The sequence below is a fragment of the Ascaphus truei genome, chromosome 10, assembly GCF_040206685.1.
Source record: "Ascaphus truei isolate aAscTru1 chromosome 10, aAscTru1.hap1, whole genome shotgun sequence".
NCBI lineage: Eukaryota > Metazoa > Chordata > Amphibia > Anura > Ascaphidae > Ascaphus > Ascaphus truei.
The window spans coordinates 21,188,438-21,215,853 of record NC_134492.1 but is presented as its reverse complement, the minus strand read 5'-3'; the positions used below and the strand labels follow the sequence as shown (position 1 = coordinate 21,215,853).

General features: G+C 43.2%; 1 protein-coding gene across 1 annotated transcript in view; it reads right to left on the bottom strand.

Annotated features, from left to right (window-relative positions):
- Positions 1-506: 506 nt before the first annotated feature.
- Positions 507-27,416, bottom strand: part of ZSWIM5 (zinc finger SWIM-type containing 5) — a 72,514-nt gene continuing 45,604 nt past the window's right edge. Inside the window, exons 2-14 of the mRNA XM_075616157.1 lie at positions 17,154-17,510; positions 15,487-15,635; positions 14,397-14,547; positions 13,662-13,835; positions 12,128-12,304; positions 11,383-11,529; positions 10,904-11,041; positions 10,223-10,483; positions 9,511-9,646; positions 8,713-8,870; positions 8,003-8,166; positions 7,591-7,672; positions 507-5,745 (exon numbers count right to left, since the gene is read on the bottom strand). Of these exons, the coding sequence (XP_075472272.1) occupies positions 4,883-5,745; positions 7,591-7,672; positions 8,003-8,166; positions 8,713-8,870; positions 9,511-9,646; positions 10,223-10,483; positions 10,904-11,041; positions 11,383-11,529; positions 12,128-12,304; positions 13,662-13,835; positions 14,397-14,547; positions 15,487-15,635; positions 17,154-17,510 (2,957 nt within the window). The 3' untranslated portion in view covers positions 507-4,882. The remainder of the gene's footprint in view (positions 5,746-7,590; positions 7,673-8,002; positions 8,167-8,712; positions 8,871-9,510; positions 9,647-10,222; positions 10,484-10,903; positions 11,042-11,382; positions 11,530-12,127; positions 12,305-13,661; positions 13,836-14,396; positions 14,548-15,486; positions 15,636-17,153; positions 17,511-27,416) is intronic.

The following is a 27,416-nucleotide window of genomic DNA, read 5'->3' as shown; positions in this document are numbered from 1 at the left end:
ATATACCAAATAAGTAAATATGGGAAGGATGTTGATCCAGGAAGAAATCTGATCGCCAATATTTGGGGTCCATAAGTTTATTTTTCCCCTTATGAGATCATCAAATGTTATTTCTCAGGTTTTTATTGTTTGCCGTCCTCTGTATCAATCTACTGCAAGTACAAATATAGGATAAAGTATCGGTCGTCTAAATTTAGCGTAGGTTGAACTGGATGACGCATGTCTTTTCAACCTCATCTACTATGTAACCCTGTTACTTACAGGTGGCAGCCTGTATTTTGCTTTATCATTTGTGGCTGGATTATTTTGGAGTTGATTTTCAAAGTCTTCCAATGGCAATACTAGACAATGTAGAATCAGAGGCCACAAGGCCTAAAAACACGCTGCAATATGTAGCACTATATGGTGCTGAAATGTCTACAGCTTCCTATTTGTAGGACCGCACCGTTTTGTGTAGGTGCTCAGATACCAATTCACGGAGCAGAGGGGGGAAAAAAAAAGCCCTTTGTGATCCACAATTTATTCATAAAAAAGCACTGAAATTTTCAACACAATTCATATAAAATGGTATCAGCAATACATAAATAGGGTTCATTTTCTTATTAACATTAAGAGGTTGCACAAACAAAACAAGAGCTTACAAATTAAAACCAATAAAAATCAAAAGAACAACAATGATACGTCTGTGGCAAGGAATACAGAGGGAGAGCCCTGTGTATTTTATTCTGGGGAGGTGTAAAGCGAGACAAATACATTACAAATAATAATAAAGAAAAAGAGGTAAGCCCGACATCTTGCTAGTAACACCAGCTCACCTCAAGCCTTGAATCTCAGCTTATAGGAGGCGGCTTGGACTGAAAATGGTCCCTTCAGCCTCCCAGCGCACATGAAAAACAAACGCGGTGGCCAACTACAGGCCAGGTATTCGGGATATCCTTGCGTCAGCACAGGTGGCTCAGTCAGAATGATTAAGCCACCTGTGCTGAAGCAGGGATATCCTGAATACCTGGGCTGTAGGTGGCCCTTGAGGACTCGAGTTGGCCATCCCTGATAGACAGAGGGGTGATTCACAAGTACAAATGGAGAAAATAAATGGTATATGGAGTCACAGGAAAAAAAATGAAAGTGATGCAGAGGAGCAAACAACAGAGCATTCACAGGACATTATTTTGGGCTCCAAATTGCCTCCGCTCCCTGCTACACCTTCCTTATTGCTAAACTTCACGGTCTTCCTTAACCCCTTAACAACTAATGCTGCATTTGCCAACCTAGCGGGTAAGGGATTTCAGTATGAAAAAACAATAGATATTTCGAATGTCTCGATAAAATAGGTTTCCATTGCTATGAACCGACTTGAGCGGATTCCCATTTCACAATGAAAATAGTTTTAGGTTTGTGTTACAAAGCTGAGCCCCAGAAGAGATAAAACCGCCAACATTTGGGTTGGGAGGTTCACATACGTACTTGCGTAAGACTTGTGACCAACTCCAGCATTGGGCCTGTGTTGATCAATATATGGTTTATCACCTTAATGCTTTACTACAATAATCACTTCAAAGCTGAAGGGGCTACTTCTGTACTCCAGTCCTGAAAGGGTCAACTTTCAAATGTAAATGGAGATTTATCTGTAAGCTCAGCTTCTTGGCACAATCTTACTCCCTTCCCACTTTTTTGAGTTATGTCCCTGGGAAAACCAAACAGTCCTTTATTGCCCGCCCAAACCCTCCTCATTGCACACTATTAGATTCCCCAATCCTCCCCCCCCCCCCCCCCTGCTCCCACCTGAGAAAGTTCTCTGAAAAGCAAAGCATTTAAAGCACCAAGCCCCCCGGAGCAAAAGCATTCAAGTATACCATCGCCCTGCGGAAAGAAAAGACAGAACTGTTATAAATAATTAGAACTTTACATTTCATAATTGCCATATATTATCATATTTACAGGTAGATAAATGCTTTGTCGTCACAATTTACTCGAGTAAAGTAAGTGTTCCCTGAGTTTGGCTTGCAGTCTGTTCAGTGAGGAGGCGGGAGACACTTCCCATCGTGACCAGGGGGAGGCAGGACTAAGGAGGCAGGGTGGAGGATGAGGAGATATGAGTACATCGGAGCGGTGTTGATCCTGCATAAGAGGAATGTTTTCCTGGACTGGATGACCAAAAACTTTCCCATGAGCGAGCTTCTAGACTCCCCCTCATTGGATGAATGGAAAGTTGCTGTACCATATTCCACGTCTACTCTCTGGGATTTGTAACAAGAAGTCCTTGGCAGGATTTCACAATCCGATAACTGCTGCAGTTTGTCATAAAGGGTTAACGTTTCACATTCTAACTGTTATTAGGTTCGTTCTGTTGTGAATAGCTACCAAACAGTAATTGCAATCCCTCTAGTGTCTAGTTGCATCAGTTTATCCCGCAGAAAAAGCTGTTGTGAGCTCAGATTACATGGTTTGAGACGACTGATCTTCATTTAGAAGTCTGGAGGTTATACTGTATATGCTCAGCTACGGAAATAGTGTAATGGCTCTTCGATAAAGGATCCAGAGTTTGTATACATCTTTCCTTGTGTTTCAAACCATACCTGCCAGATATTGCTTACATAGTTACCAACATTTGGTATTTCATGAAAGCCAGACCCCTGTTGCAAAGGGAAGACAGAGCACAGTCTGAATAGTTAAACTCTTCCATGCAGGAGAAGCACCATGCATTTTGTGCCTCACTCTTCTGGCACTATGGAGTTTAAACCAAGTACTTAAAACGCACTGGGACAGATGCACAAACAGTTGGTGCAATCAATATATTACTATATTCACCAAATGTTCTAGATAAAGTTAACACTCAGAACCACTTCAAATCTGCCACATAAATCCTTTGAATCAGAAGTTTTTCACAAAGTTTGTGAAAATTGTTTTAACGGTCTCTATGTTTTGAACAAGACAATGACTAATTTCTGAATTTGTAATACGTTCATTCTCTTAACCGCTTTCCTGTCTGAGTGGTCACTGCAGTGGGTTGCTGTCACCCTGGTAACAAATTGATTAACTGGTTTAAAAAATTGCTAAACCAAGACTAAGTACTGTATGTTGTGTAGCTTCAACCAATGAATCCTATCTCATATGCCTGGCTGACGATACATATTGCACCCCATCATGAAGAAGGGCAATGGAACATCAAGAGTAATGCCAAAATATTCTAGCAGTCACTGTACCACTTACAATTCACCTCTAGAGGATTTCAAGCACCATATGGATGGCTACTTACACTTCAAATGCACATGGCTTGTTTAAACACAACAAAACTGAGCTATAACTACAAACCAACAGAGGAGACCTTACTTTCCTTCATGACTCTGGCATGGCCTGAAATTACATCAATATTTTAAATACAATATCATTTTCTTGAATAATTCTACAGGCTGAACCATGGGATAACAGGTACGTTCACCTACATTTTTTGTTGTTGCTTATAACGACCTTGTTGTTAAAACACAGTGGCCCTTTAATCCTTCGTCAAAAGAGCAGAATGTGATCTCACCAGTGAAAGTCAAACATTTTAGGTCACTGCTATTCCTCGAACACCAGTAGCACCATGTTGGCACTGCAGTGTATTGCAGGACCCTCCTGCAGCAAATTATTTTACATGCCCTGCATTACAAAGATGTTTGGCCAGGACCTCACTCTTCATTGTCATAGCAATGTGGCTCATTAACTTGTCTAAGGAGTTAGGAATGTGTCCGTAATTCTTTACAGGGATGATTGTACTTTGCCTTTGGAGTGAGAGCTGGCAACAAATATGCTATTTCTGCAACTTTTTCTGGCATGCACCTTGTTTCCTACTTTGCCTTACACACAGGAGTTCATACATTTTATGATCTAGTTGGGAAGAGAACTAACACTGCATAAGCAGCTGTGACAATCAAAATCTTCACTTGGGAGCATGATGAAAATATCTGGCAGAGGAATCCCTGCTCTGTGGGGAACAAACCAAATCTTTCAATCCTCCCAAGTCAGACATGCAGGGCAGTATTTTTTTGGACAGAAGTTAACCTCTTCAACCCTGAGTTTTGTAGAATTAGGCTTTGATTCTCTAAATGGTGTGAAGCCTTAGTTTACCTTGAGACAATGGATCACAAGGTGTGCTAAGGTTTTGCACTGTTCAGTAAATGAAGACATTAATGCTCTGTAGGCATTAAATTAAACTCATAACTCTGATCCTCATGGAAATTAACTCCAGCAGTCTTGCAGCACCTCAAATACTCATTAGGCTTGTCATTCCTGGAGAAGAGTAACTCATTACTTTCAGCACACAATGGGATAACTGTTTAGGCTTGCAATAATAGATTTTGTGAAAGTACACAATTAAGCACGCAAGGCATTGCTCACACCATCGCTTGAGAATACAATATGCTCAATACATCTATATATCAGTATGGTTGCGCTAGGTGCTACATTTTTCATGTAGCACATCCCAGCCTATCGCAAGCATGCTCAGGCTCAAGGAGGCTGCTACAAAAGGGGTTATGAATTTAGCAAAATTTTAGAAGTCCACAACCAGCCTCACAACGAGACAGGGCACATAAACCCCCTAACACTGGGGTCATCTGCTATTTTTTTTTTTTAACCCCTTCACTGGTTTTAGTATCATCAGAAGGTTCTCCATCACTGAAAGCCATATAACACAGACACTGTGCACGCATGGGTGAAGACATCCCAGAGAGAGACATGAAATGCTTGGCAGGTCCCATGCAACATGAGAGGCTTCTTCCTTCTGACAGCAGTGGCTAAGGCCCCTAGATATCGGGACCATGCTATGGAAGGGAGCAGAGAAGGGAGTTCTTCACAGATGTGGATTAGAAACGGAGGAGTGGGATAAAGTTGAATAGAAGCGTCACCCAAAGCGCTCCCTCACCAGCATCATCAGCTTCTTCTTGCCCTTGTAGATCTGCTTCAGGTTGTCTATAAACTGGGCAAACTGCAGCAAACCGTCCTGTCCGAGCAGGAAAGTCTCACGGGCCTTGCTGAGGAATTCTATGAACTCCCCATAGTGCCGAGGGCTAATGTGCGTGAGACGCGAGTGGGTGGTGTTTATGTAGGCTCCGACCGCTGCGTCTAGCAACTGTCGCAGGGGAGGTTTGTCCGTTGACATCAGCTTGCCGGAGTTCCGGCGGCCGGGGATCCCAGCCAGGCCAGGAGCAGTCAGGGTGCATCGGCGAAGGATGTCTGACAGTACAGTGGCGCAGTGCACGCTTTTCACCACTAGGGGGACCAGTGCTGCCAGCTCGTTCTTGCCTAGCGAGTGGCTGAGAGAGCAGGCCCACAGAACGTCATTAATGGCTGGGTGCGTGTCCTGGTTGTAAGCTAGGTTGAGGTGGCTCATGGCCAGTGAGCACAGTTTGAAAGCTCGCAGCGGGTAGCCGCGGTGCTCCATGTAACGGGCAATTGTAAAGAGCTGGGAGTAAGTCATGCCTCCCGAAGCTGCATCAACTGCAATCTGATAGGCAGTCTCAAAGGCGGTGTGGTCCTTCTCACACAGGGTCAACGCGGACAGGGCACAGTTCTGGGGGTCCTTCATGGCGCACTGCAGGGCCAGTGTCCGTGCGCAGCTGGCCAGCTCCTCCCGCTGGGGGTAGTCCAGGTTAAGTCTTAGTACAGTGCTGTGGGAGGTGGCTGCAGCTGCCACAATGCTGGTGGCTTCCGTGGGGGTGAAGAGAGTGTACCAGCTCTGCAGGATGCTGACCAGGGCACGCACACCTAGGGACAGGGAAAGAATGTGACAGCGCAATTACACTTTGCGTTTGATGTAGCTATTTCTGGATGGTAGTCATGATATCATGAGATATTAAATATATTATTCTATCTGGTACACCAGGGGTTAATGTGGTTACAGTTTGACATAAAAAATAAAATAAATGTTTTTTGTGGCCTGTTAAACTGTTGTCCTGGCCTTGAGTATAGGACTGATAGAATCTAGAGATAAGAACATCTGGTTTGCCAGAGATGGGATTAAACTGTGACTCTCCAGACAAGTAAACAGGACACTTTTAAAATGTACTTTCAAAACTTTCCTGGAAGTGTTCTACCGAGTGCCAAGGGGCGTGATTAACCCTACTGTTCAAAAATATGAAATATGAAGCTATCATGGAGCGAACACCTATTCGGAAGTATACCCGATAGATATTTGTAAATGTTGCAATTAAACGTCTTGTTAGAGGCGTGTTCATTTTTTTAATTTTTTTGCTCAGTTCATGAATGTCAGCTCGAGCCGATTTACGACAGGGGTGGGCTCATGTTGCTTCAACGGGACAAGAATGGTACATATGGCTTAGCAAGAAGTTATTAAAGTTAGAATTCAACAAGGTGTGTTTTGAGATCACACACATGAGTTTTCAAATTTCCTATGCTAGTGATCTCTCTGGGGAAAACCTATGACGTGGTAAAGTATAGGAATTTCTACGTCTGTTTTAGCCTTTTATTTTAAGAAACTGTTCTGTATTTATTGTAACTGTATGTTCTTGTAAATCTTTTTCTGTATTCTAAAGCAAAAAAATATATATATTAAAACAATCTTTAATAAGTAATCCGTTGCACGCTTTGTAGAGTAACTTACATTTTAGGACACATAATGCTACAACAGATGTTTGTGCTAATAAGTGCATAGTTTTTTGTTAATAAACAAAAGACATACATAAACATATAAACATACCTTAGACCCTGGCAGATAGATATATATATTTACATATTTTGTCTGCATATTTCTTGCATGGTGGAAGCTGATTAGATTGCAATGGAGTATGGGGTTAATATTAACTCATTTGGAATATCTTTGCAAAGGAGAAAGGCGTGTGTGGCTAGAGTAGCCATGTGTATTAACCCTGGTTGCATATATGTGTCACGTGCTCACAAGTATGTTTTTCATGACAGATTGGTATATTAGGACGAATTGAGAAGAGAGATTCTTCCTTGAGGGACCTTTGCGGAAGGTGAAAAGCGGGCCAGCTAGATATCTGTGCATTAACCCTTGTCCCATATACAGGTTACGTGCTCACAGGTGTGCCATACGTGACAATGGTCATGAATAAATCAAATGTATTATTGTAATTGATTTACATACATTATTGGAGCGTGGGTTTCCCTCACATGCACCTGTACATAACTAAATATTCAAGCAATCCTATAAACATGAGACAACACATTACTATAGTGCAAGGTTGCATCGAGTACAAGCCCCATCGCTGTATATAACACGCAGTATATAAACAGATTGCAAGGTTCTATGACTAGAAATGTAAATCTGTCCCTTTTGTGCAAATATGTGAAACTCACCAAGAAAAAGGTTGTGGTGACGATTGCTTTTAGTGGGACATCGGATCATTTTGTACATATTTTGGCAGCCAGGAAAAAGCAAAGTTCCCTGCATGTGAACGTTTTTGAATGTTTTGCACATCTGTGCGGAACTCTTCCTTGTTTCCCATATAATACTACATAAAAGGCACTGCTCTTTTTCCAACACATGATACAAATTTAAAAGAGTACGTTTTGGGCTCCAAGAGCCCTCATCTCTCTGGATCGAAAGAACATGAAATTCACATTACATACCAACTTCTGTAGCACAGGTCACAAGCCACCTGACCATCTCTCTTCGCCTCCAGTTCAGGGTGCTGAGAGTCATTCGCATGACCTAGAGAGAAAGGATTAGAGAAAGAAACAAGCATGGGATTGCGTATCAGGACAATAGTGAGCGAAGGGATCAACGCACACGTGTTCGACAAAGGGAGAGAGAGAATGTGAGTAGACAGGGGAGAAAGAGGAGGCAAAGCGAGAGAAAAGGGCTAATCGTATGAGGAAAGCTTTATAGGGAAGATCTAAGAAGGAGAAAGTGGAAAGGGTGATATGAGACTGCAGAGGTTAAAAGGCCGGTAATAAAGAAAGGAGACCGAAATGTGCAAAAATCAGAGAAAAGACAAGGAACAGAGAAAATAAATATAAAAAACGCCAGGGAATGCCTTACCTGCAGCCCTAGCTCTAGCGCCACATTCAGTAGAGTGGTATCGGAGCTGTTGTCAGCTGGAGTGGCAATCTTAAAAGCATCCTGCGCCAGTTTAAATATCAACGAGGAGGAGTGTATGTTCCTCTGTATGGCTTCAAGCACTGTGCGGAGACGCAGCATGTCCCCTATGTTAAGGAGAGAATGAAGAGGAGAGTGAGCCCCACAATCCAGCACAGAATCAATCTGTCCAACACAGCATGGCACTTAGGGAGGGTGATGTTGGCTCTCTCTACTTGCCATCAAAACAGGGCATGCAATATCGCAAAAATAACATGTATTTCCCCAATAGCTTTGCTGATACAAGGATGTGCTACAAAGAGTTCTAGTTTGAGACAAATGCAGCTTTTCGGTTGTTGCATGCCCCCCCACCTTGGTAATAAATGACTTGGCCTGTGTATAGCGGGAACAGCAATCCATTTTTTACAGTTATATTTTGAGCCATTCAAAGCCACAAAGTATGGCCAGATCTCGCAGCCTAAAGGCTTTCTGTTTCAACTATCAAAAAGAAAGCACGTTTTATAGTAAGCATTCAGAGAGCTGCACATGTATATTATGCTAAAGGGTTATAAACAACTATGATTCTAACCAGAAATAACAGATATTGCTAGTGAAGGTTCATTGTATTAGAAATGTTCCGTGATTACTCATAGTAAAGTGCACGGTTTTATTACCTTTTGCAGCGGTCAGCATGGTGGACGCGAGCTCACACTGCTGTGATTCCAAGTGGCCCAGAGTGAACCAGCGCGGATACCGGCTAGGCACCACAGAAACAATGTGATGGGGGTGTGATACATCCCCTGAGGGGATACTGCTCTCCAGGACCGGCAGTCTGTGAGCAAGATAAGATGTTGTATGTGTCAGTGTGTTAGCCCACAAAGTGTAATAATGACCAAGCTGAAAACTTTCAGCAAAAATGGGGTTTGAAAATTAGATCCACAACTGCAACCCCACAAACCCTAAACAGGTACCAAAGTTAAATCTACAACAACAACATTTCCTGTGGCATTGTGGGTTTCCTTAAAATCGCGCTAACACTGTTCCTGAAGTCTCCCCTGCCTTATATGAATTTAGTGCAAATATGAATCTTAGACGTTGCAGTTGTGAACAAAAACGTGGCAGGGTTCCCCAACCCCATTTAATAGCCACATTGTACCTGTAAACGTAGATATCATGTAGGTGGTGACACCTTTTAATAGGCCAATTTGAGAGTTCTTCACAGATCAAATTCCAATGGACAGCGTTTTCCATATCTTACAGGTCTCTTCAAATGTATGGTCAGTATACGTGAAGAAAAGACATTCAAGGTTTCAAAAAGCTCTGCACAATGTGATTGTCTCAGTTAAGAACTCGGATTGGTTCATTAAAAGGTGTAACAAGTTGCAATATGGATGGGAATCCTTTAACCCTTTCAACCCTATCACAAAAAGTGAATAGTTTTAGTACTGGTGTTAAAACTTGCACATACGCACCTCATGGCTCGAAGTGACAATTTATAGGCCAGATCTGCATCATGGGGCAGCAGCGCAGAGAACAAGTATTTGGCAAAGGTGTGCATGGGCACACTCTCCCGGTGTATCACCTCCCCAAGACCGCTGAATGGCCCTCCTGAAACAAGAATGGATAGGAAGAAGATTCTGAGTGAGAGACTTCTACATGCATGTTAATGGCTGTCATCTCCATCTACAGGTATCTGTCCTCTCCAGAATACTCCAATGTAGGCAACAAATGATCACAAACGGGAAAGTGTTGCAAAGATCTTGCACTGCTGGGGAAGTATGCTAAAACCTGCTATAGAAATGAAAGGATTCTCAGTATATTAAAATAAATTAAAAATGGCATTAAGAGTAAAATACATTTTTTTTAAATGCAGTAGGTATTATTTAATACTACAGCACTGATTTAAAAAACACATGTATGATATTGCATGGATTGCTCCTTTAATTATTTCCTATAATCAGTCAATACATGTACACAGGGAAGAGTATATAATATATATATATTAACGCAATATTGGCGGTATATGCCCAAAAACATGGTCTTGGTGGGGTTTCCCAAGGAGAAGCTACAGAGCGCCACTGATCGAAAATCATGAGCACTCTCCAAGGACATTGCATCTTCAGCAATAAGACCTTTCGACCTCACACATTATGAACCTGCCACCTGGTGTTCCCCCTCTCTCACCTTCCAGCAGTAAGATGCACTGTTTGCGCAGGGTTTGTACGAGCACAGCGTCCAGCTCTAACTCCTGCAGTCGGGCGATGATTTGTTCCTCATTGCGGCACACTTTATCCTGGGCATACAGCCCCTCAGGCATCAGCCGCTGCTGGCCCATGCCCATGAGTGCCACCTCTAGTGCCAAAGACAGGTAGGATTCACCGTTCTCAAGGGAGCCATTCAGCACACATACATGCTGGTAGAGCAGACGCTGGGGCTCGCTGCCTTCTGTATGAGAAAGGGAGGTAAGGGAGTCAGACTGGCAGATTGGCCAATAGAACACGTTTACAGTTCATGCTGTTCTGCAAGTCAGTGTCTGTGCCCTTCTCAGTGTATTGTTTTGTGTTAAGCATTCCTCTAATTACCTTGTATAACTGTATTGGAAAAGCATATTTTACTCCCTGAATAAACTCAGACTGGAAATGGCAGAAAACTTGATGTGTCTCCTCGGGATAAGTAAAGTCCTGGTGGTCTCAAGCTAATTTTACCCCAGTGCTCATGCAGGGGGTTTTCTGAATAAAGGGATGACAAGCACATTATCTCCCTCTATCCTTGCAGTAGCCGATTCCAAATCGCTGAACTCATACCCTCGGTTATATCAGACAGGTGGCAAACTATTTTAAGTCCTATATATGACACGGTTCTTACCAGTTCCTTCCATCGCGTTCTCCTCATCAGACCGGCAAGCCTCTGTGAGGGTGGTGAATAAGCAGCCAATGGGGTCCAGTGGGTGCCCTACCCAGCCCTCCAGGTTTGTTATCGTTGTTGCATTTCTCTGAAGCAATTCTACAAGAATAAAATCACATGTATTCTTCTGAAAAAAAGATTTCCTAACAACCAAAATCACCACAAACAAAAAGTAAAACCCTCCATAAAAACAGCTTGTAAACCCCACTCCTCCCAACAAAAACAAACTTGAATTAAAAGGTTTTTGTTTGTTTGTTTGTTTATGAAAAGTGTGTTGAGCGGTAAAGATCAGTGTTGCTGGATACACTATTTTTTTCCACAGCTGCACTGCATCTGTTATAGCCAAACCTTTTTGGTTAATGTGCCTTGATATTTTGAATGGCGTTATACATATTATTGCTAATGTTACAGCACTGGCCATGATCACATTTGCATTCTACCTTTTTTCTGCTGCTTGTATATCTCCAGTTGCCGCTGCTGCTGCAATCTCAGGGTGCTTATGATGGCAACTGCTAAGCGTAAAGCCTCTTTGGGGTAACCATGGGATCGCAGGGCATCCACTCGGGCACAAGCTGTGGGCACATGCTCTGCAAAGCATTAAATAAAAAACACACAAGGTAAACGATGGTAGGAGAGAACCTCACACTTTTCCTTTATTGGCAATATCTAAATTGGAAGGTTTCACATGCAACGTGCCAATGCTTCCTTGTGCATGTTACAAAGGTGAACATGCCTGTCTGCATCACCGTCATCCTGATGTATGAGGAAGTTTCTTATAGACTGTGGACCACATTTACCAAGCTGTGCTAAGCCATAGGGCACCTTACGCTCATTAGCACAGCTTAGTAAATGTGTCCATCTATGTCTTTTCAACCTGTTTAGTGGCTTTTCGATCTATATTCCACTAATGATATGTCCTTCCACATTAGGATGACAATGACAGAGTAAAGAAACAGTGTCACAGTGTTAGGAATAGCTGTGTCTTCTGTTTAGGTCATGCTAAAATGTGACAACCATATTTAATTAACCCCATATAATTTTTAGGATAGAAGTCTATTCTTTAAGCAACCAATAAATATGCTAAATGTTCCTATGTCCTCTTGTGACACTGGTAAGGCTGCAATGAGCCCAGTTTTTTCTGTACGGCTGTTTTGAGAGAATGTCAGGTTATTGATTTGCACTTACCCAGCCATAGTGGTTGGCCCTGGGAATTGAAGAGAAGGCTTTCTCCATCTCTCTGGTAGGATGGGGACAGGTAAAAATCGCTGCTGATTATTCTTTGTAAGTGGCTGTCCTGCCAGTGCAGATCACAACCCTCAATCGCCCGGGTGAACACGGTTCTTCGTGGCCTCACTAAGGAGTCTGGAAGCAAAAAAACACACACTCCTTTTAGAATATTTCAGCTTGTCTGCTCCAATCAACTTTATACCGAAGCTAATTGAAGCCCCTACAATTAGCCCACAGCAGTCAGAAATACAATATAAACCTTTTACAGATCTACATTTAACATAGGCTGAACTAGATGGACATAGGTCAGAAAAAGATGAGTGAATGGAAAGGACTGATGTTATGAATTTGGGGAGAAGCCAAATAGTTGTAAAAGCCATAGGGCACTGAAGGTGTTGGGTAACCAACAGACTTCCACCTCTGACAATACTGTTATATCCAAGTCAGCGGGTAACAACCTGAGAGGCTGCATCTTCCGGTAGTATTTGTTGTATATTCAGGGGGAAAAAGTCATGTTTTAGAACTCGAGTTATTAAACATGATGCCGACTGGTCAGGCGTAAAACAAATGCAAGTCTGGAAAAAATAACTGCCCATGTGATGAAGTAATTTAATGTCACTGGGCAATATTAGATTGTAAGCTCACCAGAGAAAACAATGGGTGTTTTTAAAGTGCCTTACAACTGATAAAACAGCAACCTGGGCACAGTACTTACACGAGCAGTAATAAGGGCAGGATATGTTTACATAGCAACCAAGTAAAAAGCATCAAATCTCAACATGACTCTGGCCTGTTAGAACTGGTTGAAAATACCACATTTATTAAACCTGTTTAGGAAAATGAGTTTTATCTGTAACAAGTGAAAGGGTTAAAGTGCTTGTGCGCAGACGGGATCTCCATAGTGCCGGCTCGGCGGGGAGGTAAGTGCGGAGCTTTAATCAACCTCCTGTCCTCCTAGGCAGAGCTTGGCGTGCAGGGCAATCAGGTCAAGTGCAAGTAACAAAGACCGAGACATTGATTGTTATTTCTCATCAAATGATCAGGAGGGAAAGAGAACCTCTGCAGATTATTCGAGCAGGATACCTTCTTCATTACTTGTGTGTAGGAAACGCTAGGTTTTAAGCAAAAGAAAAAAAATATCACTCGGATTTAGGTTACCGGCGTTGAACGATCTACTCCAGCTAACATTGCTTCCACATCTCTGCCCCATTAAATGTATGTGCTTCAGAATAGAATAGAGCAGAGAACATCCAAATACTTTCAGCATGGAGAAATAGAACGAAGTACCGCAAACCTCTGTGCTCCTAGTGCTGCTGCCTCAGAAACTACCAATAACATAGCCAATTTGCATAGTAGTTATTTCCCTGCTGGAGTTTGGAGGACATTAGAAGCCAACATGGGGTGTTAATGATGGTTTAGTATATTTACTCCGGTAGTATTGCAGGCGGCATACGTGCAGGCACACTATTGCTCTGCTCCAGCATGCACTCACCATGGCCGTTGCTTTGTGGGAGAGCGTTGGTAATGTTGGGGAGCTCGTTGCCATAGTTTCCGTCCTCTAGTGGGCACACGTCCATGTCTCCCCATTTCCGCAGTTGCCGGAGCCAGCAAGCTTTCTCCTCTGGCTTGCAGTGTGGGTTCAGCACGATGCAAACCCAAAGCGCTCCTAGGTCAGAGAAGCAAAGAACTATATTAACAGAACAAAGGATAGGTCTATAAAGCATAGAGGTCCTGTTGCCTATTGGGCAATGTGTGACCCTGAGCAAAATAAATGGCTTTAATTGGAGTGGTGATTCATTTTAATACAACCCTTCATTAATTAAACCAACGGTAAGAATGAGACCCAAAATACATTAGGATTACGGTTAATAAAAGGACTGAATTTAAACCGCAGCTGAGGGAAACCAACAAAAACTGCTCCATGAACTACAAGAGACAAAACCACAGATGCAATACATATAAGGCAACTATCCAAGCAATTTAATGTGAACCTGTGCCCAATGAGCCTTGGTTAACCATATGCGACTCCTCATTGCTCCTCCTAAGCATAACAAAAGGCCAGGAAGACTTGGGTTTCTGCATCCAATAATGTTTATTCGGCAAGACTTTCAGTGCTGTACCTAAGCCCACCAGCATTGATCCCAGGTAATTAAGGTGAATATTACGGTTATAGGTAAACAAGTTGGGAAACAAGCAGAGAGATCAGATCAGCTAGGCAGATGCTTACCAAGCTCATCCCAAAGTTGCCTGCACTTATCAGTCATGCCTGTGCCCTGCTGTCTCCAGAGGGCCAAACGAGGGTCAGCCATGAACTGCTCCGTGATCAAGGTCAGCATCCGGGCGCCATTGGAGTCTCTCATGCGCAGCATCTCACGTACCTGAGGGAATAAGGAAATATGAGCCACAATGTCAGAGCATCGACTAATGACTGCTAGCCTTGCACTGTGGTGTAAACACTTAAGCAGTGAATTGTGCACCTCAACTCCCATAATAGCCTCTGAATCTGCAAGTAACATCATTTTGTGCTCTCTGTTAGATATATTGGATATCATAAAATGGGCATTACTTTATTCATATCACTATAAGAATATTGATCCAATCAAAGTCTAAACATTATAACAAACAGCGTGACCTGAGGTATAGTCACTGGTCGACATTACATAATTGCCACAGAATTTTATTTCTATGGTAGTAAAAGTAACAGCTGTGTCTCGTTTAGATAAAGTAAAAGATATATAGATATACAGGTCTCGACAAATGCACTCACCCAGTCGCCACGGGCGTGTGCATTTTGGCCGCTGTTGAGAGCTTACCTGCAGCGGTGTCAACCGGCGTCTCCCACTCTTCTCTGTCTTGCTCTTCAAATTCATGTCGTTTTTCCCCTGCAGCAGTAGTCAAAACGGTCGCACGGTGTCGCGCTGCCATGGTAACTGGAAGTCACGTGACGCCATGGCAACGCGGCGTGGCCATTTTGACTACTGCTGCAGGGGAAAAACATGAATTTGAAGGGGACAAAACAGGAGATGCCGTCAGGACCCCACAGCAGGTAAGTGTCGTGGGGGTGAGGGAGTGTTTGGGGGGGGGGGGGGGGGCGAGTGGGTTTTTGCCCAGTTTGTCAGGCCCTGTAGATGTAGATATATAGATATGAAGACAGAAATATACCTCCTGTTTTACTAACAGGAGTTTAAGATGTTCTTCATTCTAGCTTCCAGAGAGGCCTGGAAAGCCCTGCACAGCAGTTAATGTAGAGGTAAACATGGGGGGGAGGGTTGGGGGGAAGGAGGGTAGAAGAGATATCCATGAAAACAGAAGCTCACCTTGGCAAACATGGAGTTGAGCTGCTTCCCAGAGCTGTAGTAACCTCCCTGGGACAGGAAGAGCTTCACTTGCTCCCTGACCTGCTCCTCATCCAGATGCCAACAGTTTTCATCGTTGATACTTGCACCAGCAGTGGGATCAGGGGCACCTAAGGGTGACAGTGCAAGAACTCAAGACTGTAGGCCAGGGGTGCGCAAACTTTGTGCACTGCGCCCCCCTTACCTAAAATCCGGCATCAAATGCCGCATTGTGTCATGTGACGTGACCCGCAGTGTCATTTGACACATGTTGCCATGGCGACGCGTCGCCGAAGACAAGGTAGGAGACACTGCAGAGGCCTCCCGCGATTCCCCGGCACTTCATTTAGATGCCGTGGAGAAGAGTACAGGGCCTCTGCAGCTGCCTCACCCCCTCCCCCCCCCCAGAAAAATCTTGCGTGCCCCCCACTTATCCTACAGCAGGGGTGTGCAATGTTTGCTGAGCAGTGCCAAGCCGTAAGGCACGTTCATGTATTGTATGAATTAGTCTACAATGTGCTGTAGTACTGGGCTATACAGCAATTCAGAATATTTTCCATACTGGCTTTGTACTGACTGGCATTAGTGGGTGTTGGGAAGCCTCCTAAAAGTGGCATGAAAAGGATCCACGTCGCTATCAAATAAATAAACAAACTAAATTCATATTCATTCCCAGGGTGTCAAAGCTTCTCCTTTAAAGCATTAATGTTCAATACCAAGGTATAAAAATAAACAAAGTAAAGAGTCCAAGAGAGGAAAAAGGCGGTGCACTGCTATATGATTATATGATATATATATATATATATATCTTTGATAAAGTGCCCGTAGGCATGAAATGCGTTAGGTTTTTGTCTACTTTCTATTCTTGTTCTTATGTTGCCATGAGTCCAATAAACTGATTTTATTCAGTGCTCTAGCCCATCTCTTCATATAGCAGTGCACGGCCTTTTTCCTCTTTTGGACTCCCTTTTACTTTGAAACACTGACGGCATGAAGTACACAAGCCGGACATGGACTCAGCAAGGTCGTGAGTACTGGGTGGTTTGTATTCGCCATATACATTTTAGGGGATTACTATGGATTAGATTGGATTAGATCATATACTTAAACATGACTCCAAGGTAATTTTATCTGTGTCACAGGGATATCCCAGGATCGCCGGTAGTTCGGCGGCCATGGTTACCCCAACACGCGAGATATTATATGCGCCTGATTTCAGAGTCTCCCTGTTTCATTCAACACCCTTGTACATTATGGGGTTCACCATGTGGGATGAATGCTAAATGCCAAACCTAAGCCGTAGCGTTTATTATACTGCCGCATCAATTTTGAATATTTGCAAACAAAGTTGATTTATACCTCGGGAGGTCTCTGAAGCACCGAAAATAAACCACGGTCCCTTCCTATCATTATAAACATGCTGCTATATACGAACGGTTGACATTCCGGACGTTGATATAACGTCTAAGGAAGAGGAAGTTATCTTAAATTATATTGTTAAAACAAGCTTAATTGGCTGCTTTATAGTTTGATAAACACCCAGCTGTATTTTGTACGAGGGGGAATTTAGCCTCAGAATATAAAGTGCTGCGTACAGTAAAAATAAAATGTCTTCCTAATGTAAAAGGTGGCGGTAGGCGAGAGATTACCGTGCACTTGGTTGATTTCAGAGTTAGAGGATAAGATCTCATCGGCCAGTTTCTGAGCAGTCGGAAGCACTTCTGTGTGATGGGCCGTGATCAAGTACTGCACGAACTTCTGCAGCTGGTCCCGGTTCATCTGGAAGAGGGTCTCTGAGATGGGAAGACGCAGTTTGACCTGGTCCGGCTTGCGGATGCGATACAGCGAGAGCGCCACCACATGGGCACAGTAGAAAATGTCCCTGTTCCCGCAGCCACATGTCACCGAGGTGATCTTGCAGCGGTCGAAACTGATGGCCACTTTGTAGGTGGCCTCTGGTTCAGACTGAGTTGCCGGCTCGGTCACTGTGCCGCTTAAATGGAATCCTGGAGAGAGAGAGAGAGAGAACAGGTGGTTAGAAGAGAGCGCTAATAAAACCGCTATCGTATAAAGCTGTAATAAGTACTACCCTGGTTCTGTTGACACTTGCACATCTGTGCATTCATTACAAGCGTATAGCAAATAGCACAATGCTTACATGTCAGACAATGCACAGTGAAATATATTCAATCTAACCCCTTGCAATGCAACATAATTTGTTACCATTTCCCTAAAAAACAAAAACAGCACCCAACATAAGGCACCATACTCCCTGGCACATCTCAATGCACACAGAGAATTCATTATTTTTTGGCCTGACTAAATAAAATAAGATGGAGGTAACATTTAAAACCACCTTCTATGCAGTTAGAACATTTCGTTGTTATGAACTGCATACAATGGAGAGAGTTAAATTATAAACTCCTGAAGTATGCTGCGTGCCTGTTCAGGAAGGATAAGGAGGGATGTGTTTTTAAATAAGAGGGCAAATTAGATCCCTTCAGTAAGTGCCAACCCCTCACTAAAAGGTTTTCTGGTCAACCAGAACTTTCTTTTATAAAATGGCAATAAACCCAGCAATCAAACGGACCCTTTCTTGTCCCGCCAAAAACTAAATACGAGCCTGGTAAGGAATGGGTCAGCTCTGCTTTCACTTTCATGTCTGAATAGAACTCCTAAAATCCCTCTTAGATGTAGTTTTTGAACAGCTGTCCCTTGCGACGCAGACTCAAACACCGTCATAAAGAACTGCAGATGGACTCAAGCCCCCCTTTGATATTCTTCTAACCCTGGTTGGAAAAAGAAGCCACTACTGCTTAATACATGACACTTTTTTGTATTTACGCTATTCAGATTTTAAAGATCTTGGTGCACATTACAGATCAACAATGTTCAGGTATTTTAACACTGAATGTGTTAGTGTCCCATTGTCCCCTATTCATAGTGCCCTGCTAAATAATCTTGTTGTACAAGCCATGAACACAGGTGCAATACAGATCTGTCAATCTCGCTGTAAACTTCATATGTTGAGAAGACGTACATCATCTCACCAAATATGAATGAGGCGCATCCATGACAAAGCTGTGGAATACGTAAGCTGTAATGTGAGGGACACCACAAAATCATGCTTTGCAAACCACGTTTCTGAGACCTTATGCAAATGAATCAAAAGTGCCACATCTCCAACTGCACTGGCCCAGCAACTAGTTGCTTTTAGGCAGCTCAGGCCAAAAGGCCTCGATTATACCAAGAGCGGCAGCGCTATCCTGTGACATCACCCTGCTCGATCGCCGAGCAGCATCTTGATCAAGGAGCCTCGGCAGTGAAGTAGACAGGAGAGGAGGCAAGAAGGCGTGGCGGAGGTGTGGCCGTGAGCGATTCGCCCTCAATGGCTGAACCGCTCACGTGACGCGACCGTCTCCTCACCAGTCGTCCGTCCTGCAGCCCCAGGCAGCGCGCACGCCGCTACAGATGTTTACTTTAATTGGATTTATGCATTTTGTTTGAGCCGCGTGGCATTGCCCAGTATAATCACGGCCTAAAAAATAAGGCCTCGGCTATAGTGGAACGCGCTGGCTTCCACACTCCTCGGCGCAGTGCACGCTCGCAGCAGGAAATATTTTCTGTCCTGCAGGCAGAGGCGACATGGAGGCGTGTGGGTGGGGGTGCGGCCCTGACGTCACGGATCTGTTTCGCCCTCATTGGGCAAACCGCTCACATGACCCGGCTGTCGCACTGGAAATACAAACATGTTTGTAGCGCAAAGCCCCAGTCTCCCCGTAGCGCATATGCACACACTAGTGCGCGCACTATGCACAAATACATTGCCATCCAAATGTTTGTTTTGCTCTGTCTCCTGCACTATGGATGGAGCCTAAGGCCTTGGACATGGTCAAAAAGACCGTGCTGAGCCGCGCTGAGGGGAAACATTATCCCTATCAGCACGGCTTTAGACGGCCCTTCCGCAGGCGTGCGGAGGCGTGTGGAATTTCAGCCGACAACCCAATTTTAGTTTTCCCACTGAGGGAAGAGCAGGGCCAGTCACGTGACTGCCAGAAGCCAATGGCAGTCCGTGACGTCGGCGCTTTGACGTGGCGCGTTAGCCCCGCCTCCCACCTGGCACACAAGCGCGCTCACTGACGCTCATGCAGGGACACGAAAAAGCTCCTGCTTGAGCATTAGAGCATGAGCATCAGCGCTGCTCAGCGCTCTTCCCTGCACCATGTCCGCGGCCTAAGAGGGGAGAAAGGAAGGAAGGAGATAAATACAGCCCATGCCTCAACAGCTTTCTGGGACAAAGTTTCAGGTTTCCACGAAGGAGAGTTGGAGCACTACTACACAAAAATAAATTGCTAGAGAGTGTGTCCCAAAAATAAAGGTTTAATGGGTCAGAGCATGGTTACAAAGAAAAAATGAGCCCTCAGGCCCCCACCGACATGTTTCGAGCTTCCGCTCTTTCTCAAGAAACATGTCGGTGGGGGCCTGAGGGCTCATTTTTTCTTTGTAACCATGCTCTGACCCATTAAACCTTTATTTTTGGGACACACTCTCTAGCAATTTATTTTTGTGTAGTAGTGCTCCAACTCTCCTTCGTGGAAACCTGTCTATTGCTGTGGAGTACCGGATGCACACACCTATGAAGGTTCAATCCCTGGAGGACCACCTTTAAGAACAAGTGAGTTATTTCACTCAATCTTGCACCATATGTTCCTATTCAATGTTTTGGCTGGACACTAGCTAGTGTGAGTATTTACCGATTCAGAGGTGATACTCTTCCAGTTTATTGATAACTAGTGGAATGAGGTGTGTTATTTCATAGGTGGTCACCATTATTATTATGGGATACTTCTAGGATACAACGTATAGCAATTAAGAATTATCTGAAGTTGTGGGGTCTATGGTTTGAGCACCACACAGCCTTTTTCTTTTGGGACAAAGTTTCCATGTCTTCACAGTCTAAAAATCCCGAAAGATGTTTTCAGCTCATTTAGCAGCATAAATTAACAGGTCAGATCCAAATTTGGCAACTTTAAGAGGCACGCATGTAAAGGTGTCAAACCAGGACTGCAAGCTCTAAGCAAACGGTTCCTGCAAAAGATTTTTTTTTTACTTGTTCCTACCAACATGCCAAAAAACCATTGTAGAATACAAGTTTCTCACTTTAAATGAGAGAATTCGATCGTTCTAATATGGATTTCTTTAAGTAATAAAATCTAATGCTTTAAAAAGTGGGGCCCGAATCGGGGATCATGGCTACATCAGATGCTTTTCTGGCATCCACGTTTCATGAGAACTCTATAAACAAAACACCCAAAATAACCAGACCACTAAAGTTAGAGTGTTGCTGCAAATGAAAAGTAAATATGCTACAAGCTGCCATTTATAATGTGACCAGTGATGGATACACATTAGAGATGTTAATCTTTATGGTAGCGATTAATTAGCTACAATGAGATATAATTGGTGTGCACGGTGGTTTTGAAAAGTGTTCTTAATAGCTTTATGCACAAAGACACGTCAGGCTTGGGGCGAATGTCGCAATCTCAATTGATTATTTTGCCCCTTTTTTTTCTTGCCACATTTCTCTAGGAGCCTGACCTCGTCTCACCCTCAGACGATTTTTGCCTGTGTCCTGGCATTATCAGGATTATATTGTAGATGTAGAGAACAGCATCACTGCTGATAATCTGACGTGATGCATAACATTCTCCTGAATTACTAGTACAGGCCATATTATTTTCGTACATGGCAAGGACGGATAGCACACCTAGCAGAGAATGGGTTAACTATGTACAATGTTCCTGGAAAATCCCCCAAAAAGGACAGCTCCAGAATAAAGTTAAAGAAATAAAAAAAAGTATGCATGGCGCTTTGATACTTTTCAAGTTCCTTTTTAATTTAAGAATGACATGGTATATAAACCAGCTGTGGTGGGGCTCAATGAGTTTAAAAGTGCTATATTTAGAAGTTGCCTGGAGGCCAAACAAATTCTGCTACGCCAATCTCCCACCGACAACTCCAGAACATATAAACACAGGTCTAAGAGCCAACGATGGCATTAGCCGTCAGTGCTCACTGCGGTCAGTAGTTTTTAGCAGTGCACCAGTCTGTTACAGGGGTTTTCAGACTGTGGTCCCTTTAAAGTTTAGGGAGCTTCACAATAAACCCCCAAAATTCACTTGCGGTTTGTGCTAGCATATCAGTGATAAAAGGTTGGTCAGTGAAAAGCTGCATTTCCGATCAAGCATGTGTGCTTGTGTAGTGTGTGTAGGTGTGTGTACCGCTCTATAAAAACAAGCAATAAGAATGGTCCCCACACAATTATTAAAAATGAAGAACATATACGAGGAATCCTAGATATAGTGGTTGGCCTTTACTTTGTGCTCGCAATAAATCTGGACTGAAAGCACCTTGGGATAGCGATCTCATGCTACATATAGGTTTACTTAAGTCTGTTATTCTTAACAGCTGTATCACTGCAAAGGCAAGTCACACAGAATAAACCAAGTAGAATCTTGAGAATCAGGGGTCCCTAGAGCTGAAATAAACATGGTTCAGCTCTGGGGACCACCTGCTTCCCATCCTGGTTATGTGGTATATATACATTCCATGAAGTTTGTTGCTGTGCTCTGTAGCCTAAATTTGGAAAACCATCCAACAAGATAAAAAAAATCTTATAGCAAAACGGACAATGTTGCATTCCTGATTGATTTAAAGTTATTGAAAATCCCATGTATGGTAATAAATGGATCTGTGGCTTAACACACTTGTTTAAAAATGTATTTTCTTACCATAAGTAAAGAATACAATTGATGTGTCTAAATGCTGCTATTCAGTGCACATTTTGCCCATGGATGGGTCCTGGCACCCGAGTCTGAACACATTCTCTATCAGAGTTGAATGAGGGCTGTTTACACTGGTTACCTAAACAAATGTATGTCCAGAGACACACAGCTTAAAGTGCTCCTTTTTACTGGAGTGCTGATTAGATATACATGCACAGTTCAGGTTGCGGTCATAGCGTAATTAACAGTGTTTAAACAAGCATTAGCAAAACATATTCCTTACTTAACCTCTTTGCTACCGGATAGGCATGTGAAGCATTGAAATGCTCTGTTACTACACTCTGGCAGAGAGGGTAACAATGTGTTTAAGGCTCTTAATTTTTTTTTTTTTACCAATTTCAGGGAGAACTAAGATTAATTTAGGGAGAAATAACTCGTGCAGTCAACACAGTGCTGAATGTGTACGAGACTGAAAAGGCAGAGGGGGAGGCTAGAGATTACAGCATGAAACTGGTCCACGTAGTGACCCTAAAGCGATTGGGTCTGCCCCCAGTGAAATATGGCAAACAGCCTGGCACAAACACATGGAAAATAAGTCTGACTCAAAATATAGTGAAACCATAAATAAAATAGTCTCTATAGAAAACACAGAGAGCCACAAAAAAGTGTGAGAGGCTGAGCTTTGGCCCAGGAATCAAGAGTGGTACAGTACATAAAGCATGATCATTTATGGATTTGTGGAGGGCATTGAGACGTGCAAAAAAAAACCCTCCCCAAGGTCACGAAGCTGGTAAAATGGTCACAATTTTTTTTTTTACAAGACTGAAAAGGGGCACGAATCACTTCGCAAGTGATTCCCCAAGTCTCCAAGACATTTCAGACACTAAAATAAGGCTTAAAAAATAAGGCTTGGAGGAAAAAAGGAAGGAGGGAGAAGGGATAAATAGGGAGAAAGATGCAGTCCTATTTAGCAGAGTACTTAGGCCGAGCTTGTGGTGGCGGCTTCGCTACTTGCGCGCGCACTTCCGAGACTCTTACCCGATTGCCTATGGCAGTTCCTCAAGTGCCGTCGACGTGGCTATATTTTGCCACCACAACTCAAAAAAACTCAAATTGACATTTCGGGCTGCAGTCGCGTGACATCAGCGTCACGTGAGCTGGTTCAGCCAATGACGACGAAACAGCTCCGTAATGCATTCGCCACACCCCCCAATCTCCGGAGCTAGCACACACATCGCTGGGGCTACAGGAGTGCCCGCGGTGGCGCGCACCCGCACCACAACCATGAGCTTGGCCTTATTGACTTGCATACCTCCCAAAACACTAAATAGAACATGTGAAAAGATCAATAAACACACCTAAGATTGGAAAATAAGTCAATTAGAATATGTAAAGTATTAGCAAAAATGTTTGCATTTTTCTCAGGTACCTCAGAGTGTATTTACAGATATAAAGGAGTGTTTTGGAAGTTATAAAAGTCAATTGATACTCTACTAAACCTGACCTGGCTTTCTGTTTGTCTAGAAGTGGGGCTATCTGGGGCCTTGTTTTAAAAAGTGGGGTGATTTAAACCTCGAGTCAACGGTCGACATTGGAAATAAGCAAAAGCCCTTTTAATGTAACTTAAGAGATTCCTCCAGTGAGGGAGAAAGTAAGAGTGTGTGGCCAGGAAGACAGGACTGGGTACGTTTACTAAATATACAATATCATGTATCTGGCAAGTTTACAAGAACTCATCTTTGTAACCTTTGCGACCAGACAAATTAAATCATGCTAAACACTCCTCTATTATGGGGGTGCAAAGGTCTGATATCAGTTTGTGTCTCAAACTGAATCGCATAAAAATTAGTCTCTTTGCCTACAGCAAACTCACCCGAACACAATGAGGTGGGTCACAATATTTTAGCAATTATGGGTAAAGTTATGTTTTTATACTCTGGTATTTTGGAATACAAAAGAACCCCCTTTTTCTCTCCCCAAGCTTTAAAAATGTCAAGAGTAATGAGGAGAATGGTGAGTAATGAGGGGACATGCCCAGAAGGTGACCTTATTCAGTTTCAATGCAGGGGTTTGGAGTACAGTATAACAAAACATGCATTTGAGATATGAATTTGGAATTCAAAGTTGAATATGAGAATTCTCAAATTCCAATCTCCACGACCTCTTGAAGGAATCAGATATTGTTTTGTGTAGGTTAGATTTTCTGTTTATTTATCCCATTCTTTTTATGAAACTGTCTACATATAGTCTACTGTATATTTCTCGTAACTTTTTTTTCCTGTAAACTAAGCACTGTACTACTTTTCTATATTAAATAAAAAATTGAATAAGTACTGGCTTTGGACCCTAATTGAACTTTGCACGGTTTGCAGAGATGGATTGCATTTTCAGACACATTGTGCTACAATAGATGTGTGTGTTAATTACATATTTTTCTTAGTAAACAGGGCCAAAAACTCTGTAGGCAAGGTCTGGAACAACTTTTGTGGTGGTGGCAGCGATTTAAGGCTACATTTGTGACTGTTTGAGGGGGAGGTAATACTCATTTTAGGGACTCTGCAGGGGAGAAACGTGGGTCAGCTAGACCAGGGGTGGGCAACATTTTTGCCCTTTGCCCCCTTGCCTGCTCTCCCCCAATGCTCTCTCCCCCCCCCCTTACCTTCTTTAGAGCATCAAATGACACCTGAGGGTCCTGTGACATCACATGACCACACATTGCCATGGCGACACGTCACCCAAAACCATCCGAGTCAAAGAGAGCTACAGAGGCCTCACACGGTCCCCCAGCATTTAATTTAAGTGCTTTGGGGAAGGCGCGGGGGGGGGCTCCTGTAAGCACCATGCCCCCCAGAGCTAGATAGCCATGTGTACTAACCCTTGTCACATATACAAATGCCATGCTCACAGGTGTGCCGTTCGCATCAAATATATATTTATAGAATTTCTTCTTTCATGAACGTAAAACTCAAAAAAGGTCTTATGGACAAGGATCTGGAGTCAGCTGAGAATGAATGGGAATGCTCGCAGCAGCGATGCAGTGGGTTCTGTTGAGATTAAACACTGTAGGATGTCCTTTATATTCCCCCCTCGCCCCCGCATTCTTTGATGATAAATTTGTAACACAAGCAACACCACTTTTCCTACTGAATGGACATCAGAGCTGTGCAAGGGGTTACTACTGGTTATTAGACACATATACATCAATGTAAAGAGGCATACAAAATGCTGGTAGCGCACTGCAAGGTAGTGAGATTTTACGCTGACAACACGCTCTTCTGCATTAAATCCAGAAGATGTTTGTCGACTTGTTTATGCCGGAGGTGGGCTCTGAGCTTCCCTGAGCAGCTGAGTAAGCTGGAGGGACGCTTCTCCTTGCCATCTGCTCCTCACTCGGGACAGCTCCTGCAAAAAGCAAGAGGTTGTTTCCAGTCCTGTTAACCTCAAATCAGCAATGGGGGCCCCTGTCCAGTTCTTAATCTCATGTGGAAAGCGCCCTTCGCTTGCCATCTGTTCCAGCATAAGTAGAGTTAAAGAACAATGCAGCCTCCTCTGCCCTCCTGTGCAGAGTGTTCACTTACGCAGATGCCATGGTGAGTTCCATTGGCTTCCCAAACCCCCACCTTTCACACAACCCTCTGAAATGTTCCCCTTACTATTTCCTCTAGACGTTTTTCAGTAGGCCTATCCAATTTGACCAACATAAAAAAAAGATTTGCAGAGAAAAACGCTTGCAATAAAACCTATTTCATAGCCCTGCAGCTTTTGTGATATGCAGCACAAGTCCAAATATTTAACTTGAAGGGCAAGTGAAGTATTTTACACAAGCATTTACACACGTGTGTAAATGCTTGTGGTTAAAGCAGCCATTCTTTATGAGTGTTTCTTTTAAATCACATTTCGCATGGCTTACGTTTTAACCAACTCACTGCCAGATAGGCCAGCATATATGACCAAATGTGGTAACAAAACACCTATTGCCAGTTTTGCACAAGCTTTACATAGACTTTTCAGCAGAACATGTATAATAAATACAGATTAAAGGCATGTATGCCTGTTTGATAAAAGCCAGTTCAATAAAGTAGAATAGACTTGATAAACCCCTTCCCAAATTTTACACATCAACTTGTAGTTCGAGAGGCAGGAGAAAGTCAAAACCCAGAGATTGAAATGGGCATAAGACTGGCATATCCAACTTCAGAGGGCAGTGTCCTTAACACCATGGCCGTGCAGTGTGTGTGTGTGTGTGTGTCCTATGACGATAAAGTTGTAAGCCACAAAGCGGTTTCCTGATCAAACCAAGACAAATGGCAGGTTCATGGTTTGGCAAAAGAAAAAGAAAAAAACTGTTCTATAAAAGGTCATAGCAAGAACAGAGATTAAAAACAAGACCTCCACTTAACCTAACTCCCCACCCCCTCTCTGCATACAACAAAAATGAGCGTTGCAAGCATAATCCTGTTAATCAGTCACAGACATCTCAAACTCCTCTCATTTCCTTTACTTCCTTGGTCTCCAAGAATAAAAAAAAAAAAAGATGTTTTCAAAGGATGGGCCCATTATCCATTCTAGTGTGACCTGTTTGCATATAACACAAGGTTGCCGGTGTCCCACTATGATCTTCTCAGAGCCCTTGTTCCCAGAGGGACCAAGACCAGGTCTCCATCTTGTAGATGAGACTAAGAAAAATTACAGCTTGCAATTCATTCACTGCTTCCACTCCCACTTATTTTGCCTGTATGATCCAAGAGAATGATTAAGTGCTCTGTTATGTATAGACTGCAATGCACAAAGCTAGTGTTCTGCAACATTAACCATTCGAGTGCCAAACGGGCCAGAAACATGTTGCTTTGCACATTTTTAAAATGCCTCTAGAGAATAGAAACTCTTTATTCTGCTGTAGACCGGATATATCCGGCTGTATCGGTCAAACTTTCTACCCGAATGAATCATAACTAGTGACAATGGTAACTTGTGATCAAAAACGCGCTTGGCAACATATGCAAGCAGCTAGAATGTGACTGCACTTCGCAACATAGCACTTCGCAACATTTATTTTCATAATGGATTATTATTTTTTTTACTATGCTTTTATCATTGTAGACCTAGATGTGTAACTTCGATAACGTG